Source organism: Orbicella faveolata, unplaced genomic scaffold (assembly GCF_042242905.1).
Source record: "Orbicella faveolata isolate gen_17 unplaced genomic scaffold, um_ofav_v1 contig_13, whole genome shotgun sequence".
Taxonomy (NCBI): domain Eukaryota; kingdom Metazoa; phylum Cnidaria; class Anthozoa; order Scleractinia; family Merulinidae; genus Orbicella; species Orbicella faveolata.
The window spans coordinates 14,190,220-14,207,500 of record NW_028301540.1 but is presented as its reverse complement, the minus strand read 5'-3'; the positions used below and the strand labels follow the sequence as shown (position 1 = coordinate 14,207,500).

Sequence of the window (17,281 nt, the reverse complement as noted above, 5' to 3'; positions counted from 1 at the left end):
AAATCCCGATCTTTGAGGCAATGAAAGGAATGTTCGTGGTCTAAACATGACTCGTCAAATGGATAAGATTTGACTGAAAACTGAGACGTCTAATTTTGAAATACTCCCATGCGCGTACAAGAACAAGCACTTGTCCAATCAGAGCTCGAATTGGAGTCACAAGGTGCGAGGCCTGTTTCCTTGAAATTTCATATTACGGTCCGTATCGATCTAAATCACGGTAACAAATGCTGTAGTTCTTGGGTTTGACTGAAATAGTCCCCTTGTCTATTTACGTTTATTACTGGCGAGGATTAACTGCCTGCGGAAAGAGAAACATGGACAAGAATGAGTTGAGACGCGCTCAGTGTTGAACACCTTACGTCATCGTCAATTAAGGGGAAGCTGTAACTTCGATTTAAAATAGCTGGGTACAACATTATACGCACAATTCTGCATTCTGACGATGACTTAACATTGTTAAGGAAAATTTTCCGTTAGGCGTTACGACTAGTAATAATTGAATCATAAAACTATAGAGCGGACTTTACAATTATCCTATTTATGTACTTTACACGAGTCGATACTTACCATAGCAAAAACAGAATCGAAACGTTCTTTGAAGATAAATCAGGTCAACATCTCGAACAGGTTTATAGTCATAAAGAGAAATTACTCCTAGGATTCCATATTCTTCAACTGATTATTCCGGCATTTGTTTCAACTCAGCAGCGCGTGCAATGTCCCAAAAAGCGGCCTCAAGCCAACCTGTCTCAGTTCATTCCATGGCCAGTACATCTCGAATTTTGTTATTTACCAGCTGGTTCGAAAGAAGTGTTTACAATTAAATAACTGGAACTGAGAACAGAGGGTTCGCAATGAAAATGCCCCGAGCCGGTGCTGGCACGATTTCGATAGTGGCATGACGGGGTGATAACAATCTAGTGAACTGGCCCGAGGTCGATCTGTCGAAATAATTCTGTGAAAAGGCCACGTTCGATATATCAAAATTCTTACACGACACCGAGGTTTCTGCCAAATTTCTATATTGCTCTTTATTTCTTTGTATCAAGTCACTCGTGGGAATTTATAGGAAGCTGAGAATATGTTTGATTTTGGGCAGCCGGAAGCGCTTGGATATATCGAGGATGTACTATTTGAACAGTGATAGGGACGAGAATAGAGGCTGAGATGGAGAATTGTATGTCTGCGAAGGATAAATAGACTTAAAAATTCTCGATGCTGAAAACGTGGTGACAGAACAAAAAGACGAGGACGAATTTCCCCCATAAGTAATCTAAACATTGAATATATCCAGACGAATTGTCTGTGTCAGATGGACAAATCGTAATCCTAACATGAAGTCGGCATCGGATAACTCTTCTCTACCATAGACTCGAGCAGATCAGATTTAAGAACAGTTACGCACAAAACAGTGATTTAAAAGTTATTCCTGTACTGTACAGGCAAATTTACAGTCTTTTTAAGGAACTTCCATTTCGCCATTCATTATTGTGGTTTTATCTTTTTCTCAGCTCGTGTGCGGGCGGAATTCAACAAATCCTGCAATCTTATTGGGTCCTGGAGCGGGCAGAATTTTCTCATCCGGACAGCCACAGCGGGCGGAATCCGTCGCGTTGAACGAATTAGCGGTAATCGTCAAACTTTCGCCCATGTTACACTTCCATAGACGATTAATCAACGCAAGTTTATCTCTATCACCTCTAAATCGCAAGGAAAGTCACTGTAAGTAGATTCAATTGAGTTTTTTGAACTTGTGAGAGTTTGTTTGGCTGTTTGTAGCTCGACGCTGTAATGGCGCCGCCGTAAAGCTGTCTGTCTCTCTCTGTACAATTTTAAGTAAAAAATGAGTCAATTTCAGTCGAGTTTACCTCTCTGATCGTTACTGTATTTGAGAGAATTTCTGTGGAGTACACTTTACGAATTTCCTCGCTGTCTGCTACTCAATTAACGGTAGAAAAGTCTGATTTCGAGTGATTAGTACAACTTCAAACTTTGCCCGAAATTTCACACCGGAAAAACGCTTTTGGAGAACTTAAATGTTGAACTTAACCGGTGAACTAAATGCAACTAACATAAAGAAGTTCGAAATAAATCTGTTTTTTAATACATTTTTCTTGGTTAAGTATCTGAGTTACTCGCTCGTTCTCTTGTTAGATTTTTTACGAATGGTTTGTAGACGGCGCGTAAGCCGATTCAACGACAAAGTTGCGTAAACAAACCCACTTGTAAGCCAGTTTATCGCAGGAAAGAAAGATAAACATGTTATTGGCCAGCTTAGGGTCGCGGACCGTATAGTGAAACTCTGTGACTTCGGGCTTGAAAATGCTGCCGCATTTTCAAGACCTCGATCACAGTTTTTCACTATGCGGTAACATATGTTTCTCTTATATTTGTTACATTACCAACGGAGTGGAACGTACGTACGTACATTGTAGAGCAACTTTGTTCCCAGTGTCAGCTTCCGAGGTTGCCTAGTAGACGTGATTGACAGCGACGCAACTCGAGGGATGACAAAAAGATTGAAACATGCCTCAGTGAAGTCCTCGATGATTTACATTGTCGGCGCCATTCACTGACCTTAAACGAAGTATGGCTAAAGTTAGGAAACATTCTACAAAGGTGCCATCATTTAAACAACAGAATAACTGTAACTATCTTGAGCTTTCTCTATTTGCAAGAACTGAATTTTGACCCAATGTTATCGTGACTAACATATGTGAGATGCTATTATTGGCCAAATTGCTGTCGAGGAAACCAAATATCCTCTTTTGTTTCCTCAGTATAAAATGAATTAAAATAAGTTTTGACCGCAGGAGACCTCGATCGAGTGTGCAGCATAAAAAAGCTTCGACATTTTACAGTCATCTTTATAAGCTGTTTGACGTTACCATACAATCTTTATAATTACTCCATTTGAGGGATATTGAAACCTCCATTAGTATGAAAGCTTCGTAGTACAGCTGCACTGCATGCCTTTCATATGTTCATTACGTAACTCGGCAATCCTTATTAATCACGTACAAGTGAGACGTGCCACATTGCAAAAGCACCGAACTTATTCATGCTTAATTTCGCACCTTTACAGTTGCGCGATTTTCGCGATAGTAAAAAAAAATTGCGAAATTAAAACCTCGCGAAATTTACACAGGCTAAATTAAATACCATGGCAAGAAATTGGAATCAACAGCATTGATGTGCAGCTTTTAGTAGCATAAATAATTAATAAATTATTTACTGGTAATTAGCTCCGTTTTGTATCTTGTCTTGTCATCAATAAAGTTAATTTTCAAAGGCTGTACATGAATATATCGAGCAGAGAATCTAATTATCAACTTCATGTGAATCACTTGGACCTGGACTTTATAAGTAAAATAAAGCCTCCGTCTTGTCGTCAAGGATCACTTTTAGAAACAAAGAGTCAACAGACTGTAACATCAATACAGAAAAGTTATTTAACAACCTAAACGATTACAACACTCGAAATTAAAACGTTTTCTCTCAAAACGCGTTGCTTAGTGACCGTGATATTGATTGGCCGTGCATGCAGAACGGAGCGTGACTCATTATACATTATGCTTTGTAAACATGACGTCAGCGTAGTAGTTAAGCTTAAATAACATGCGTGTTTCTGATATTTATTTTGTGTTGCTTGCGGTATCGTTCAAGACATACACAGGGGTCGAACAGACTCCGCTATCATTTCTGTAAGAAGACTCCTGTTTTAAGCAAGGGGGGAAACTTTCCGAAGTGCATCGAAGAGTTTCGTGATGAAATTGATCACAGCAGGGCTGATATGCGTCAAAATACTCTCTTTGCTTGAAGGTCAGTGCGTTATTGCGTGCCTCTCATAGAGGCATTTAATTTATAGTTATGTTTGGGTTCAAAACATGTGTTGGGTTATTTAGCCAAAACATATGGGTTTTCAATTAGCCAAATAGGTTCAGTATAGGTTTTGCAAGGAACGATCACCACGTGCGCCGGTGTAATCAAGATTCGCTAGCTATACCTTTGAACTCTGTATTTATTCGGTTGTACTGACTTGTCTTGACTGACTTTACTGTGGTTTATGAGGGTGAGTAACCATTTTGTGTTCACAAGCTGAGGCTTTGCCATCTTAACTCAGCAGCTCCATCTCGGTATAAACTACCCTTTCTTATTGATCAATTAGTTTGTAACCGCCTTGTTCTCACTGAACTTCTCTGCATGACGTTAAACGGCCGCTCAGTTTACGTGCTATCGTTTAATGCTGCGCACGAACAGCGACGAATATTGACCTTGCACGTGAAGTTAGAAAGTTTGTTTGCTTGCCGCTTTGTTCTCTCTCTAAATCAACTCTTGACAACTCCAAGGTTCGTTTTGTGCACTTGAACCTGGAGTATTGTGAATTATAATAACTCAGTACACTCAGAACCTTGCATGTTACATAGTAATTTTGGATGACATTCAGAACCAAAACTTCAAATGTTCGGTCGGATATCGAATTGAACGGGTCCTAAAAAGTACGGATTTACCTTCCTTAAATTCAAATTGATTCAGCATTCTAGATCTCTTCCAAATCTACACTTGAATTATTAGATTAAATATTAAACTGATCAGATTTTGTGAAAGAATTTTGACTTTCGAGACGCTTGTGTCGTTTCTTTGTTTTCTATACGAACAACCATAGTACTGTACATTAATCTGTGGTTTGAAAGAAGCTGCTGTGTGTAACGTTGTTTTGGTCTATTTTCATAACCCGTAAAGGTCACTAAGGTTTAACTGAGCGGCGTCGACAAAATTAGCTCAAATGTAACTTTACATCTCGGACCTTTAATACAGAGTTGGTTTCACGGATCAACGCATGTCCTAGTTCTAATCGCTAGCCCATGCGATACTATTGTTTTAAGGAAAATTCGTAAGCGAACTGATGAATCTTGCGGGAAATGTTCCCTCAAAATTTTCGCGGTCCCTCGCAACCACTCGCGGTCAATCACAACCATAGTACTGTACATTAATCTGTGGTTTGAAAGAAGTTGCTGTGTGTAACGTTGTTTTGTCTATTTTCAAAACCCGTAAAGGTCACTAAGGTTTAACTGAGCGGCGTCGACAAAATTAGCTCAAATGTAACTTTACATCTCGGACCTTTAATACAGAGTTGGTTTCACGGATCAACGCATGTCCTAGTTCTAATCGCTAGCCCATGCGATACTATTGTTTCAAAGAAAATTCGTAAGCGAACTGATGAATCTTGCGGGAAATGTTCCCTCAAAAGTTTCGCGGTCACTCGCAAAAACGCTATGAGAATAGTCGTATTTCTCATATATTAATTCCTGTTGTATTGTTGCAATATATGTTCTTATACGCCTTGCACCAATAATATCCCATTGTTCATGAACCAATGGGATGGGAGTAGATATTAAATTCGTGCTGGTGTGCGGAGAAAAACAAATAGAGAAATTCCAAGTTCAATACTTAATTGTACATTTCATTGTGTAAATCCTTTTGATATTAGTTTTCCGTTAAATAAGAGCATCAGTCATTCTACTTGCTCTGAGCTATATGTGTTTCAATAGCACGCTGGACAAAACTGTTCTGGATCGACGTTTTACACACACAAAAATTAAAACAAACAAAGTGACACAAAAAACTTTGTGATTGTCTTAAACCTTACTAAGTTCCACACATGGAAACTTACTTTTATATGGATCACGCAAGAAAAAGCTTGCATTATACCTTGTCCAAATTTGGTAACTGAGTCACAAAATCCCGTCATTTCCGTTAAAGAAGAGTCACATTTGGAGTGTTCTTTTGCGAAGAAACTCTTGACGTGCTGGTGGATTTTTTTGTCAAGATTTTGACAAGTAACCATGAGAAAGACTTACAACTTATTTGGTCGCTGAAATACGATACTATCGTCAGAAACTGATCTTTATCGAAATCTTCATACTGTTCTTGCCACGAATCGGTCTTCCGTATGGTTTGAAGATGGCTGCCTTTAGCTCGCGCTTCGTACAAGCCACAAATGCACACGATATTGCTGTGTTAAAGCGCAGTCGGCTGAGAACTTTCGACACTGGTATTTGTGCTTTTAGGAAAGTTTCCAGACCTTTTTCTGGGCTCATCTACCAGGAGCTTGCCATTTTCTCTCATAACAGCTTGGAATAACTTTGTTTGGTTTGCTTTGTGGCTTGTTGTGGCTCTTCAGTGGCAGCATCACAACTTGAATCTTCGATTCTCTAAACCGCTGATATATCACAGGATTATGGTGTTGTTTAGATGGATTATCGCTCCTTCCTCATGCCATCTCGTCGAATTCATGGGAAAAAAAACATCCATAAACACGTAACGATGTTCTTCGCACAACAATATTGGTCTAACACTACGATGTTGATGTAAACCACAACTGCTTTTTTTGCCCAGAAATCGCGCAATTTTCCGTAGTTTTGTGATTCAGTACGCAGATTTAGATACGCTGTAACGCAAGTCTTCCTTGCGTGATCTATATGAAAATAAGTTTCCATGTGTGGAATTTAATAAGGTTTAAGACAATCAAAAATTATTTGCATCGTTTTGCTTGTTTTGATTTTTTGTCGTAAAACATCGATCCAGAACAGTTTTGTCCAGCGTACTAACAAGTCCTAACTGATGCGATCGCCATAGCCTTCACTTGCACCGACCAGAAGACTATGGTTGTTTACTAATTAACACGCAGAAATCAGTTCGTGAATTCGAACGGTTTTCGCATATTACCAATACAATTGCAAATGATAAGCACATTTTTCATTCGGATATTTCGCTGGAAATCTTGGACTACCCAGTTTTAAGACGCTGCGTTTATTTTGAATATTTTCCGGTCGGTCGAGGCAAAATTGTCTTACCATTTACTTTCTGACCGATATTTCCGGAATTTCTGTGTAAATGCCTTTGAAATTTTGGTCTCTAACGGTCAATTTCCTTACAAAATCGAACTAAGTCGAACATAGCCGTACGGGCCGGGGGAGCTGGGGGGATGCAGCCGCTACCAAAATTTGGGCAAGTCAGTCTTTTTGGGCAACAAGAGAAATTCATTCTCAATGCCTACTTGTAAACATTTTAAAGCAACACTTACCATGCGTCCCTAGACAAGGTGCTGTTAGAGCTTGAGGTCAGGTACAGTAGACACGACCAGGAAATACTCTGTGCTTTGGAAGATAAGTGTCACAGGGAGACGCCTGATGAAGAAAGCTTCCCCCGCATCGTTGAATTTTACGAAATCGATGGCGAGATTCTGGAAGCGGCCGAGCGGAAATTGTACCTGAGTTTTTTTCGTGAGCGCGGGTTCCACTCCATGACTGTTTCAGAAATACTGCGGACAATGAATGAGACATGACGAGAACGAACTATTTGATATGTTGCCAGAGTTTTCCAATGTGGTGAGAATATTCTTGTAGTGATACCTGCGAATCGTGTTCTGCAGAGCGCGAATCATTCAGTGCGTTGCGGAGAATGAAAAGCTACCTCCGCAACAACATATGGGGCAACAGCGTGTCAGTAACATCGCACTGATTAACATTGAAAGGAATATGCCAAGTCTGTACTAAACAATGACGTGGATCGTATTATTGTTTTTTTTTCCGACCATGGCAATGGCAGAGACAGTTATTTCTTTTAACGTGATTGATATGATAGATTCACATACAAGAATAATTTCACTGTGGATTGAAATGTAAGATTATTTTCACTGCATGTGCAGGCCAACGTTAGTGAATCCTCGTTTGTGTTCGATTGTTTGGTAGAAATTTGGGCAACTTGCGAAATTTTTTTGGGAAAGTGATTCACCTTCCCCCCTAGCCTGGAAAAAATTGCCCGTACGCCATTATATTCAAGGATTCCTCTCAATTGGGTTCAGAAATTGATCGTAAAAAAATTGTGTTCGATCAGTCAATCTTTGCATTTAGTTCGATTAATATTGGGTTTGATTCCATACTCCCTGGGAATTTTGTGTCCAAAGATGAGGCAGATTTTAAGGTGTGTATTTGTTTAAGAGGGAAATACACTGTTAATATATACGGTTTATTCTACTTTTATTGTATTAGCCGTGCTGCGAAAATCTGTTTATTTTACTCGATGTAAATTCTGAGTTTGAGCGTAGTTGTCCAACAAGATCCGTGGAATGAAGATAACAACAACAAACTGCTAGCTTTATTTCTATGACCATAAATACATACAGTGTTGCAAAAGCTTTTACAAATTAAAACTAAAACAGTAATGATTATTGTGAACAAATAGTACATGATATAGCAACCATTCAAATTACATCGGTTGGTTTTGAAATATGAATATTTTGTAGAGCAAAGCAAGATGAAATGAATTTTACTAACTGAATAATTAACTTAATGATTTGTAGAGGTCATAAGTTCGCTGATGGCTTGTAGCGGACGTAATTGCTTAAAATTCGGGACGATATTTTCCATTTTTCAGTATAAAATTCAAATCTTAGAATAGAGTAATTGCAATACACAGGAAAGTGAGACGCATCTTCAATTTGACCAAATTCACGAATAGGGCAGAGTCTGTTAACCTGTGGAATTTGATCATATCTACCAGTTTCAATCCTTAGTTTGTAATTTCCTATCGTAAATTTCACTAGCTTTTTTCCTTTCTGTCGAAGATACGAGAAGTATTTCTACTCCCCCCTGGATGGGATGGTAGACCAAGAGTGGGTTACGTCGAGCTCCAACATTTAATTTGCTGATACTCATTTATACACTCGGAGGAAGAGGATATTTTTAGAGTACCCCAGCCAGGGTTGTAACTTGGACAGGTCGATCCAGCACACTAACCGTTAACCAAACGCGCTTCCCTAATGAAAAAGGTAAAAAAGGGTAAAGTTCGCATACGAGCCAAGTGGCCCATCCGCTGGAGCTTATCCTGGTTTCTGTAGCGTGAAGCGACAAGGAATATTTCCCCTCCCCCCTGGTGGGATGCAGGGTTTCTCCCAGCATTAAATTTGCTGGTGGGTGGAGAGAGGCACTGTGAGAGTTAAGTGTCTTGCCTTAGAACACAGCACAGTGTCCCCGGCCAGTGCTCGAGCCCGGACCGCTCGATACGGAGTCCAGTGCACTAACCACGAGATCACCGCGCCTCCACAAATTAAAAGAGCGCCTCAAAATTAGTGAAATATCCAGGTTTGTGGGACTTAGCCGATAAAAGCGTAATTAAAGTTTTCCCTTCGCAGAGTCAGAAATTTTCAGACGCCGGTATGTGGTATGTTGGGTAGTAAGTTTGTGCTCTCCCAAGCATACAAACGCGTATCAAATAACCGATTTGTCAAAAGAATGTAGTTCTTCTGCAAGATGTCACTACTAACTTGGCCGTTTTGCCCATTTTAGTTAGTCATTTCTCTTCACGCCATGAGGCGCATAAGGCTGTAACTGTCTCTTGCCAACTAGCCCTGTCTTGCGCTGCGTCCCTGACCTCCGCCCAGCTGGACCATCTCTTTTGCCTGGATTCTTTTTCCACCGTCCTTCTCCATGTGGTTTTAGGTCGTCCCACTTTTCTCTTCCCTTCAGGTTGCCACTCCATCGCGACCATGCAGTCACGATTTAAGGCGCTTTTTTTCCCGCCAGAGCTATAGATTTTCCCTACTTAGCCAAATATAAAATGTCAATCAAAACCGCCACACGGTCTATTGGCTACGAACTTCTCCCCAAGACGGACAGTGCTGCAGTTTGAAACGTTGGTGGTAGGGTAAAGTCATGACCAAGTAAAAATCACACCAGTAAAAGTGATGTCTCTGGTTTCTCTTTGCGTGTTTAACCGACCTGTTTCTGTTCTCTTTTTAGGTTCTTCAGGTTCAACAAACACCTCATGGGAACACCATATTCGAGCAGACCTCCTCGATAATTATGACAGAAAGGTCCGACCAGTTCTCAAAGGCAAAAAAGTTGCGGAGGTGTCGTTTGCGTTGAGAGTCAGTAGGCTTGTCAAAGTGGTACGAAAGTCTTTTTGCTTTTTTGGCTGTTTCTTCCTATCTCAAAGATGATTTACAGTCCGTATTGCGCATTCTCGAGATTTTATAAGAGGTATAATAATTGGGAGTTTAAGGTGGCTGGTGCCAGTTTTCTCGCGCGGGGACTAGATCCCCATCGTACGTTACGCGTAAGTAACACACACGATAGAGGCGCGAGATTTTTAAAAACCCGAAAAACCAAACAAATATGGCGGCGCTCGGCTTTTTTCGTGCAAGGTCACTTTTGTAGTGTTGGAGACGAAATTCGCATATAAAGGAGGCTTTACCTGCTAGCACAACTTAAGTCAATTCTGTGTATTTAAGAAAAATTGTTTCGGGAATTCAATGTTTCCCAAATGTCAAAGGCAACTCGTTCGATCGGGAGCCACCGGGGGCGTATAAAGGACTCGCAGAACATAGCAAATCTACCCAGAATTTATGTAAAAATCCTACAGAGTAAACCCAGGAGGTTGTTTTTAACGACAACTACAACTGTAAAGGTCTGTAAATGATGTTTTAGCAGCAAACAAAACAAAACGCCTGTTCGGAGCCCGCTAGCCCACGCGGGCACACAAAACAGTCAGCGGTAGTCAAAACAGCTCATGAGCAACTGCTGATCTTATTAAGTCTGGATTTTTGATTGCGTGTCTACGCGCGTGGGAATAACGGAACTCACGAAGGTTTTTACATGAAAACATTTTTTTTTTTTAATACAATATTATTATTGAGAGGAAACGCCAGAAAAAAAAAATTTAAAAAATTCTACGGAAGGAAATTTGTGCTTTGTGCAAATTGTCGTTTTTCCAAGTTTACAAGAAATCGGCTTCGTAAAATTGCTTTAAAATTGTTGTGCATTTTCATTTTCAGATGCCAAAAGCTATTGATTAAAAAAACTCGGGGTCACCGGATTAATTTTTTAGTTTTTAGTGACATAAGCGAAAAATCAGGTGTCACAGTGATATGTGTATCCCCGTGATATGTGTATCCCCGCACACATATCACTAGTGATATGTGTATCCCCTCCAAAATGGCGACCAGTGATATGTGTATCCCCCACCCCCCTCCCCTTTACTTTAAAAAGCAATATCCTCCTTGAAAGCGCTCTCGTCGTCCGGTCGCTTACTGGACGAACGACTAACCCAAACAGGCTTAAAACACAAATCTCAATTTTTGTAGTTGAAAAAGTTTACGTATCTGCTGCTGGAATTGTGTTCTTGATCCTAACTGGTTTTCTGCGAGCAGGTTATAATGAATTTAAAGTTGAACACCAAATGGATCTAGATATATTTCAATTTGAGTTTCACGGCACCGGATTTCTAGGACGATATTAATTGCGCGGTGCATTCTCGCCCCTCGAGTAACGCATATTCTCCACTGTTCATCGCCTTGTTTGCATCTGAATTATTCGTGGAGTGAAACACATATCACGGCTTCGACCCGATCGCCATAAAATGATTAGTGGCACTCGTGTATCCCCGGCACCCGCTTTTCAGTTCGACTTTTTGTAAGATATGTTAAGTCTCAAGCTGTATACATTGCTATACTGCGAATATTGCTAGCACGTTTCATAATATTCGACGTTTATTCTTCGGTTAGCCTAGATTACAGCTGTCTTCAGGGGATACACATATCACTGCGCCATGTAATAATTAGTGATATGTGTATCCCCTGCATGCGGTCGGCGACGGTGTACAACCGAGGTCAGTGAAACTCCAGAAATCCCAAGCTATGAATAAATGCCGGGTGTAAATATTTCTAGCAAGCCAGTTTTGAAAATGCAAATGTTATGGGCATTTTTCTTCTTGGGTAGAAAACCAATATAACAGCTGTGTCCATGGGGATACACATATCACTAGTTCATGAAATAATCAGTGATATGTGTATCCCTTATTATCCCGTGCACGTGTGCACGCGTTTTTAGTGGAATTATCGAGTTTCAAACTTCAGTGAACCCAAGCCTTGTAAAAACGTCGGGTGCTAATATTGCCTGCAGTTTTGACAAGGTTGATGCGCTGTATTATAACAGTTGTGTTTCTGGGGATACACATATCACTGCGCCATGAAATAATTAGTGATATGTGTATCCCCTGCACGCGATTTCAGTTTAGATATTTAGACACTCGAGTTGCAAACTCCGCAAACCTCAACCTGGGTATAAACGTCGTAGCGAGTAAGCAGCCAGCACGTTTCGGCAATAATTGGCCATTTTCTTCGATCAGGTAGATAGCCAATCTAACGGCTGTGTTTAGGGGATACACACTGAGATCACTGCGCCATGAAATAATTAGTGATATGCGTATCCGCTGTTCGAAGTTTTAGTCAGATATACAATCGAGTCGGTTGGAACTCAACGAAACTCAAGAAATCCGAATCTGCTCTGTTGGGCGCGAATTCATTTTTGGTTTCTTCTACTCTTTACAGCGCTCGTCGGAACCTCGCAACCGAGTCGCCATTTTGTTCGTTGAATGCCCAGGCGCGTATCAGTGTTTTGTGTATCCCCACGGGGGATACACATATCACTAGTGATATGTGTGCGGGGATACACATATCACGGGGATACACATATCACTGTGACACAGGTCTGGAAAATTCTTTTGAAATGTTGTCATGGTAACTGCCGACGACAAAATAACAGCTGTTTTAGGTGAAGTATAATTTATATAATCCAAACCTACAAAAATATTACAGTGGCCCTGGTCTGCCATTTTGTTCTATTCTTACAAAGTTATGAGCAGTCAAAAACCTGAAAACTGGTACGAGCCACCTTAAGCCATGGCGACGGTAAAGGTGCTGACGATGCCTATAGTTAAAAATGAATCCATACTTTAACCTTCGAATTTTCCAATCATTCAGATCTGTTTTTAAAAGCTTGCTAAGCTAAATATAAAATGATAGAATTCAATTCCAAAAGACATCACTTACAATTAGTCGTCGTCCTTCGCGTTCTCCAAACTGAATACGCTTAACTTCATCTCATGGGATGTCCCATTACGGCTCATGGGATGTCCCGTTACGGCTGGTTTTATCTCGTTAACGTGGTGTAGGTAAATTCTGCGTCGTTCTAATTACTCCCACACCTCCCAAGCTTATCCCGTGGTTCCTTAAGAATTGAGCGACTAGCTTTTCTAATTTACCCCAGATGGGCTGCCGACGCATCCCAAGGTTACCTCCAGGCTTAAATTCGTCGGTATCTATACACCTGGGAAGAGAGAGACACTGTGAAAAGTAATGGTTTGTCTAAAAGCCCAGTGCAGAGACTCCAACCCGGACTCGAAACCGGATCTGTCGTTTGGGAGTCTAGCGCCCAAACCATTTGGCCATTGAGTCTATCTTTTACCGGGGTATACATCGAAGTAAAGTCGTGATAGATTTACATAATTTATTGATCTTTTCATTTCCTTACAGGACAATCAAGAACAAGTTATAGTACTGGACACTTGGGTTATACAGGTCAGCTCATATTCACATGTTTTCTCATATAAAGACTCTTTAATTTAACTTTTTAATTTTTTTTCATCGTAGGATTTGTGTTTTTGTTTTTTTTTTTTATATGTATATTTGCAACAGTTCTTTTTCACACTCACGTGCAATTCAAAACACTAAACTTCACTCACGTGCAATTTTCAAGCACTAACTTTCACTGTATGACTTGCCAATTAAAGCGTGTTAAAAAAAAACTGTTCGGATGTACAACAGACTGCGAAAGTTACAAATCTCAAACATGTCCGATACCCTGGGGAAATGTCACGGGATACAACACAAACCGGATGTAACTAAGACCGAAAACGAAACCGAAACGGTTTCACAACTCAAAAGGAACATTAGAAAGCCTAGTAGTTACCTTTATCATACATCTACCTTCCTAATTAACCTGTCCACCCTCGAAGACCATAGTATAAGAATTGTATATAGAAATATCAATAAGTAGACTGAGAATAGAAATTGACCTACAATTGGTATGTGAAATTTATGAAATTTGGAACCTGGAATTTGGAATATAGAAATTTGAATTTAGGATTTGGAATTTTGAGCTTGTCAGGGTCATGTTTGGCTGTTATCTTTTCACTCACAGGATTGGACAAACGAATTCTTGACCTGGAACCCTAGTAACTATGGTGACGTACAGCGTGTCCATTTCGCTCCGGAGGAGATATGGGTCCCGGATATAGCCCTCTTTAACAAGTGAGAATATGCCACTGAAGGTGGAGACGTTTTAAGGTTATGCTCACACCAGACCATTTCCGAATGGTTCCTGCCCGAAACTGGTCCGGATCAGGTCAATAACTCGAGACCGATTACTCGAACAGGGATGGCACAGTGGTGAGAGCGCTCGCCTCCCACCAATGTGGTCCCGGTTCGATACCGACCTGGTGCCAAATGTGGGTTGAGTTTGTTGTTGGTTCTCGCCTTGCTCCGAGAGTTTTTCTCCGGGTTCTCCGCTTTTTTCCTCTTCAAAAACTGACATTCCAAATTCAAATTCGATCAGGATAGAGGACCCGCATGAAAGCCAGCTAAGGCTGATGTGACATCCTGTGTGAATATTGTAATTTATTTACCAGTTTATAACTGTTCCGGAAGTGGTCTGCTATCGAATCTACGACAGAAACTATCTTTTATTTAAGCTATCATGAATATAAACTTCTCTTGAAGGAAATCATGATCTCATGCTTTCTCTCTTTGCGCAGTAGTCGCACTAGTTTGACAGCAAACGAAATCTTGCACAAGGGCCAAAAGCTCTTAAAATGCATCTTGCTTTTAAACGATACACGAGCTTAAATTAATTCGATGTAAATAAATTTAGCATACATTCTTGATAATTTTTCAGTGGCGACGATGAAATCAACTTAGCAGGAGGACTAAGCAAGTTTGTGACCGACGTCGCAGTGGATAGTAAAGGGAAGTGTGTTTGGAGCGGACCAGCCACATTTAAAGTAAATTGCAAAATGGAAATCCGGGAGTGGCCGTTTGACAATCAAACATGTGAACTCGCATTTGGTTCGTACACTTATGGAGAGAACCTAATGAAAATCAAATTGTTCAGGGATAAAAAAGGCGGCGACTTTGCAAGTAAGGAATTAATCGTTATATTGCACCGAAGCAATAGAGAAACGTGGTTAATTGTTGAATGTACCTTTTTACTTTCTTCTATTTTGCGATTTTAAATCTAAGCTCGTTTCCAATTGCCTTTTTACTGTTTCGTGTCCCTTTAATCTTGTTAGGTTGCGAAGGTCTGTTTTGCGGTCTCTCTCTCTCTCTCTGTCTAGATCGTTACTTTCACTGAATTTACTCAGTCTTTCTTACAATCTTGACTTATGATACAATTTCACAGACCAAGCCCAAACATACCACATCCAATATCGCTTAGGGCCTCTTCATTGTATCAATATTACAGAGACAACACTTCATATACATTCTGTAATCGGTTGTGTTGAACTTACCATGATCTTGTTGTCAATAAGTACTGTATATTTAAAGACCAAACCAAAGTTTTTTTCTGCTAATCAGCGACTAAATTGCCAATAGTTACTACCCCAAAATATAAGAACCTATTTTGCCAGACTTTAAAAAAATGTTGGCTCTTACGTTCAGGTTTTTACTGTATGCTAAGTAATCGAACTGTATTGTAAATACTCATATGGGAGGAGTCAAATGATGCCTCTTAAGGTTTTGGCTTCCTCTAGGTTACGACCGCACAGGTGGTGGCGAAGGATGAATATTCTTGGCAGCCACAGACTAACTATGCAAATTTTTCTTTCAGCTCGTTTTGTTCGAAGCGGAGACTGGGACATAGTAAACATCACTTCCAAAATTTCGGAAACTGACCATGGTGACTGCTGCCCATTTAACTTCAGCGAGGTGGTATACACTCTGGAAATGAAACGCAAGTCACTGTACTATATGTTCTATCTGGCCATTCCCTCCGTTACACTGACAGTAGTCGCTCTCAGTAGTTTCCTCATCCACGTTGACAGCGGGGAACGCATTGGCTTTGTCACAACTATTCTGCTCGCCATGACAGTGTTTCTTCTTGTCATCCCGTCCTTTCTTCCAGTGACGTCAGACAGCGTACCAATCCTTGGCGTAAACCTACAAGTTACTATGATCATTATAGCCTTAGTTCTCTTTGCCAATATTTTCGTCGTGAGGGTTTACTTCAAAGACGGAACTCCCCCAGACTGGATTGAAAAGCTCTGTGACTTCTTAAGCTCAAAGAAACGCAAAAGCGTCAAACGGATTCGTGCATCGCAACCTAATGGCGCTCAAGGCATGGTAAAATCCACTGCGACAATGGCTGGCATCGAGATGACAGAGTCCAATAGAGAAAGTCCAGCTTTGTTTGAAAGAGAAGAAGAACATCCTCAAGATCATGAATTCACGTGGCGAAGGGTGGCCAGAAAAATAGATCAAGTCTTTTTTGTGCTCTTCGTTATTGCCTCGTGTATTGCGTATGCCGTCACCTACACATGACAGAACATTTGATTGCCGTTTTCCTAACAGTTACCCGTTTCACATAATTCGAATTTGCCTTAACACGTCAAGATCTGATTATAGCGTTCAGATTTGTTTTTGTTTTTGTCTTTGCCTTTGTGTAGGTCGACCGCACAGGGAAAAAAATACCATAACCGATAAGTTATGATTTTCCTTACTTTTCACAGATCATAAACTGTTTTGACTGGGAGTGCGAAGGAAAAGTTCACGGCGGTGAAGACACGCCGTAACCATTTGAATGAGATTTCAATCACTGCATGACAATTTAATGTATCATTTTTTCGCGTTAAGACACCAGTTCCTATTTAACATGACCCAGGCTTGAGCCCAATCTTTCCAGTAAAGAGGTTCTAACCTCTTTTATGTGCGTAGTATTTCAGGAATCTTAAAAGATTCCTGAAATACTACGCACATAAAAGACCCATAAAAAACCGTAGCTAAGATGTACACTATAAGACGCAAGAAATATGTCCACAAATATTAATAATAATAATTAAAAGACGTCAAATGCCCTGTAGTGTTCGTGTTTGTGAGATTTTATGACAGACTTTACTCTTTTCATGCCCTCAGTTTTCTACTACAGTACTTTGACAACCGTTTTGGGTCAAGCAAACCATACTGGAGACTAGTGGAAGTGCTTTAACCCTATCCAGACCGGGGGAGGGGGTGGTGATTGAGTCCCGCACCAACCTGGGACCCTTTTCCCTTAAACGTGTTGAGGCTATGGACTTCAGATTTGGTGAATTCTCCTGAAATTTATCTAAGAACAATTTGGTATGACATAACATTCTACAACCAACGTTCTATGGAGGCCATTTT

The 17,281-nt window shown here is 40.4% G+C and overlaps 1 protein-coding gene across 2 annotated transcripts; it reads left to right on the top strand.

The window, feature by feature from the left end:
* The first annotated feature begins 1,393 nt into the window (after nt 1-1,393).
* LOC110047043 (neuronal acetylcholine receptor subunit alpha-7-like) lies at nt 1,394-16,979 on the top strand. 2 transcript variants are annotated; one of them, XM_020752775.2, is made up of 6 exons: nt 1,394-1,725; nt 9,807-9,955; nt 13,379-13,423; nt 14,046-14,155; nt 14,799-15,040; nt 15,732-16,979. In XM_020752775.2, the coding sequence occupies exons 1-6, from the start codon at nt 1,653-1,655 to the stop codon at nt 16,439-16,441; spliced, it is 1,329 nt and encodes a 442-aa protein (XP_020608434.2). In that variant the 5' UTR covers nt 1,394-1,652; the 3' UTR covers nt 16,442-16,979. The 2 variants fall into 2 exon arrangements, with proteins under 2 accessions (XP_020608434.2, XP_020608442.2); XM_020752783.2 differs by lacking the exon at nt 1,394-1,725 and adding an exon at nt 3,616-3,825.
* Nucleotides 16,980-17,281: the final 302 nt, after the last annotated feature.

Bases quoted from the DNA above. Each gene is read 5' to 3' on its own strand.
- LOC110047043 (XM_020752775.2), top strand. From the start codon at position 1,653: ATGTTACACTTCCATAGACGATTAATCAACGCAAGTTTATCTCTATCA. The intron at 14,156-14,798 runs GTGAGAATATGC...ATAATTTTTCAG, and splicing joins GATATAGCCCTCTTTAACAA to TGGCGACGATGAAATCAACT. The intron at 15,041-15,731 runs GTAAGGAATTAA...TTTTTCTTTCAG, and splicing joins AAAAGGCGGCGACTTTGCAA to CTCGTTTTGTTCGAAGCGGA.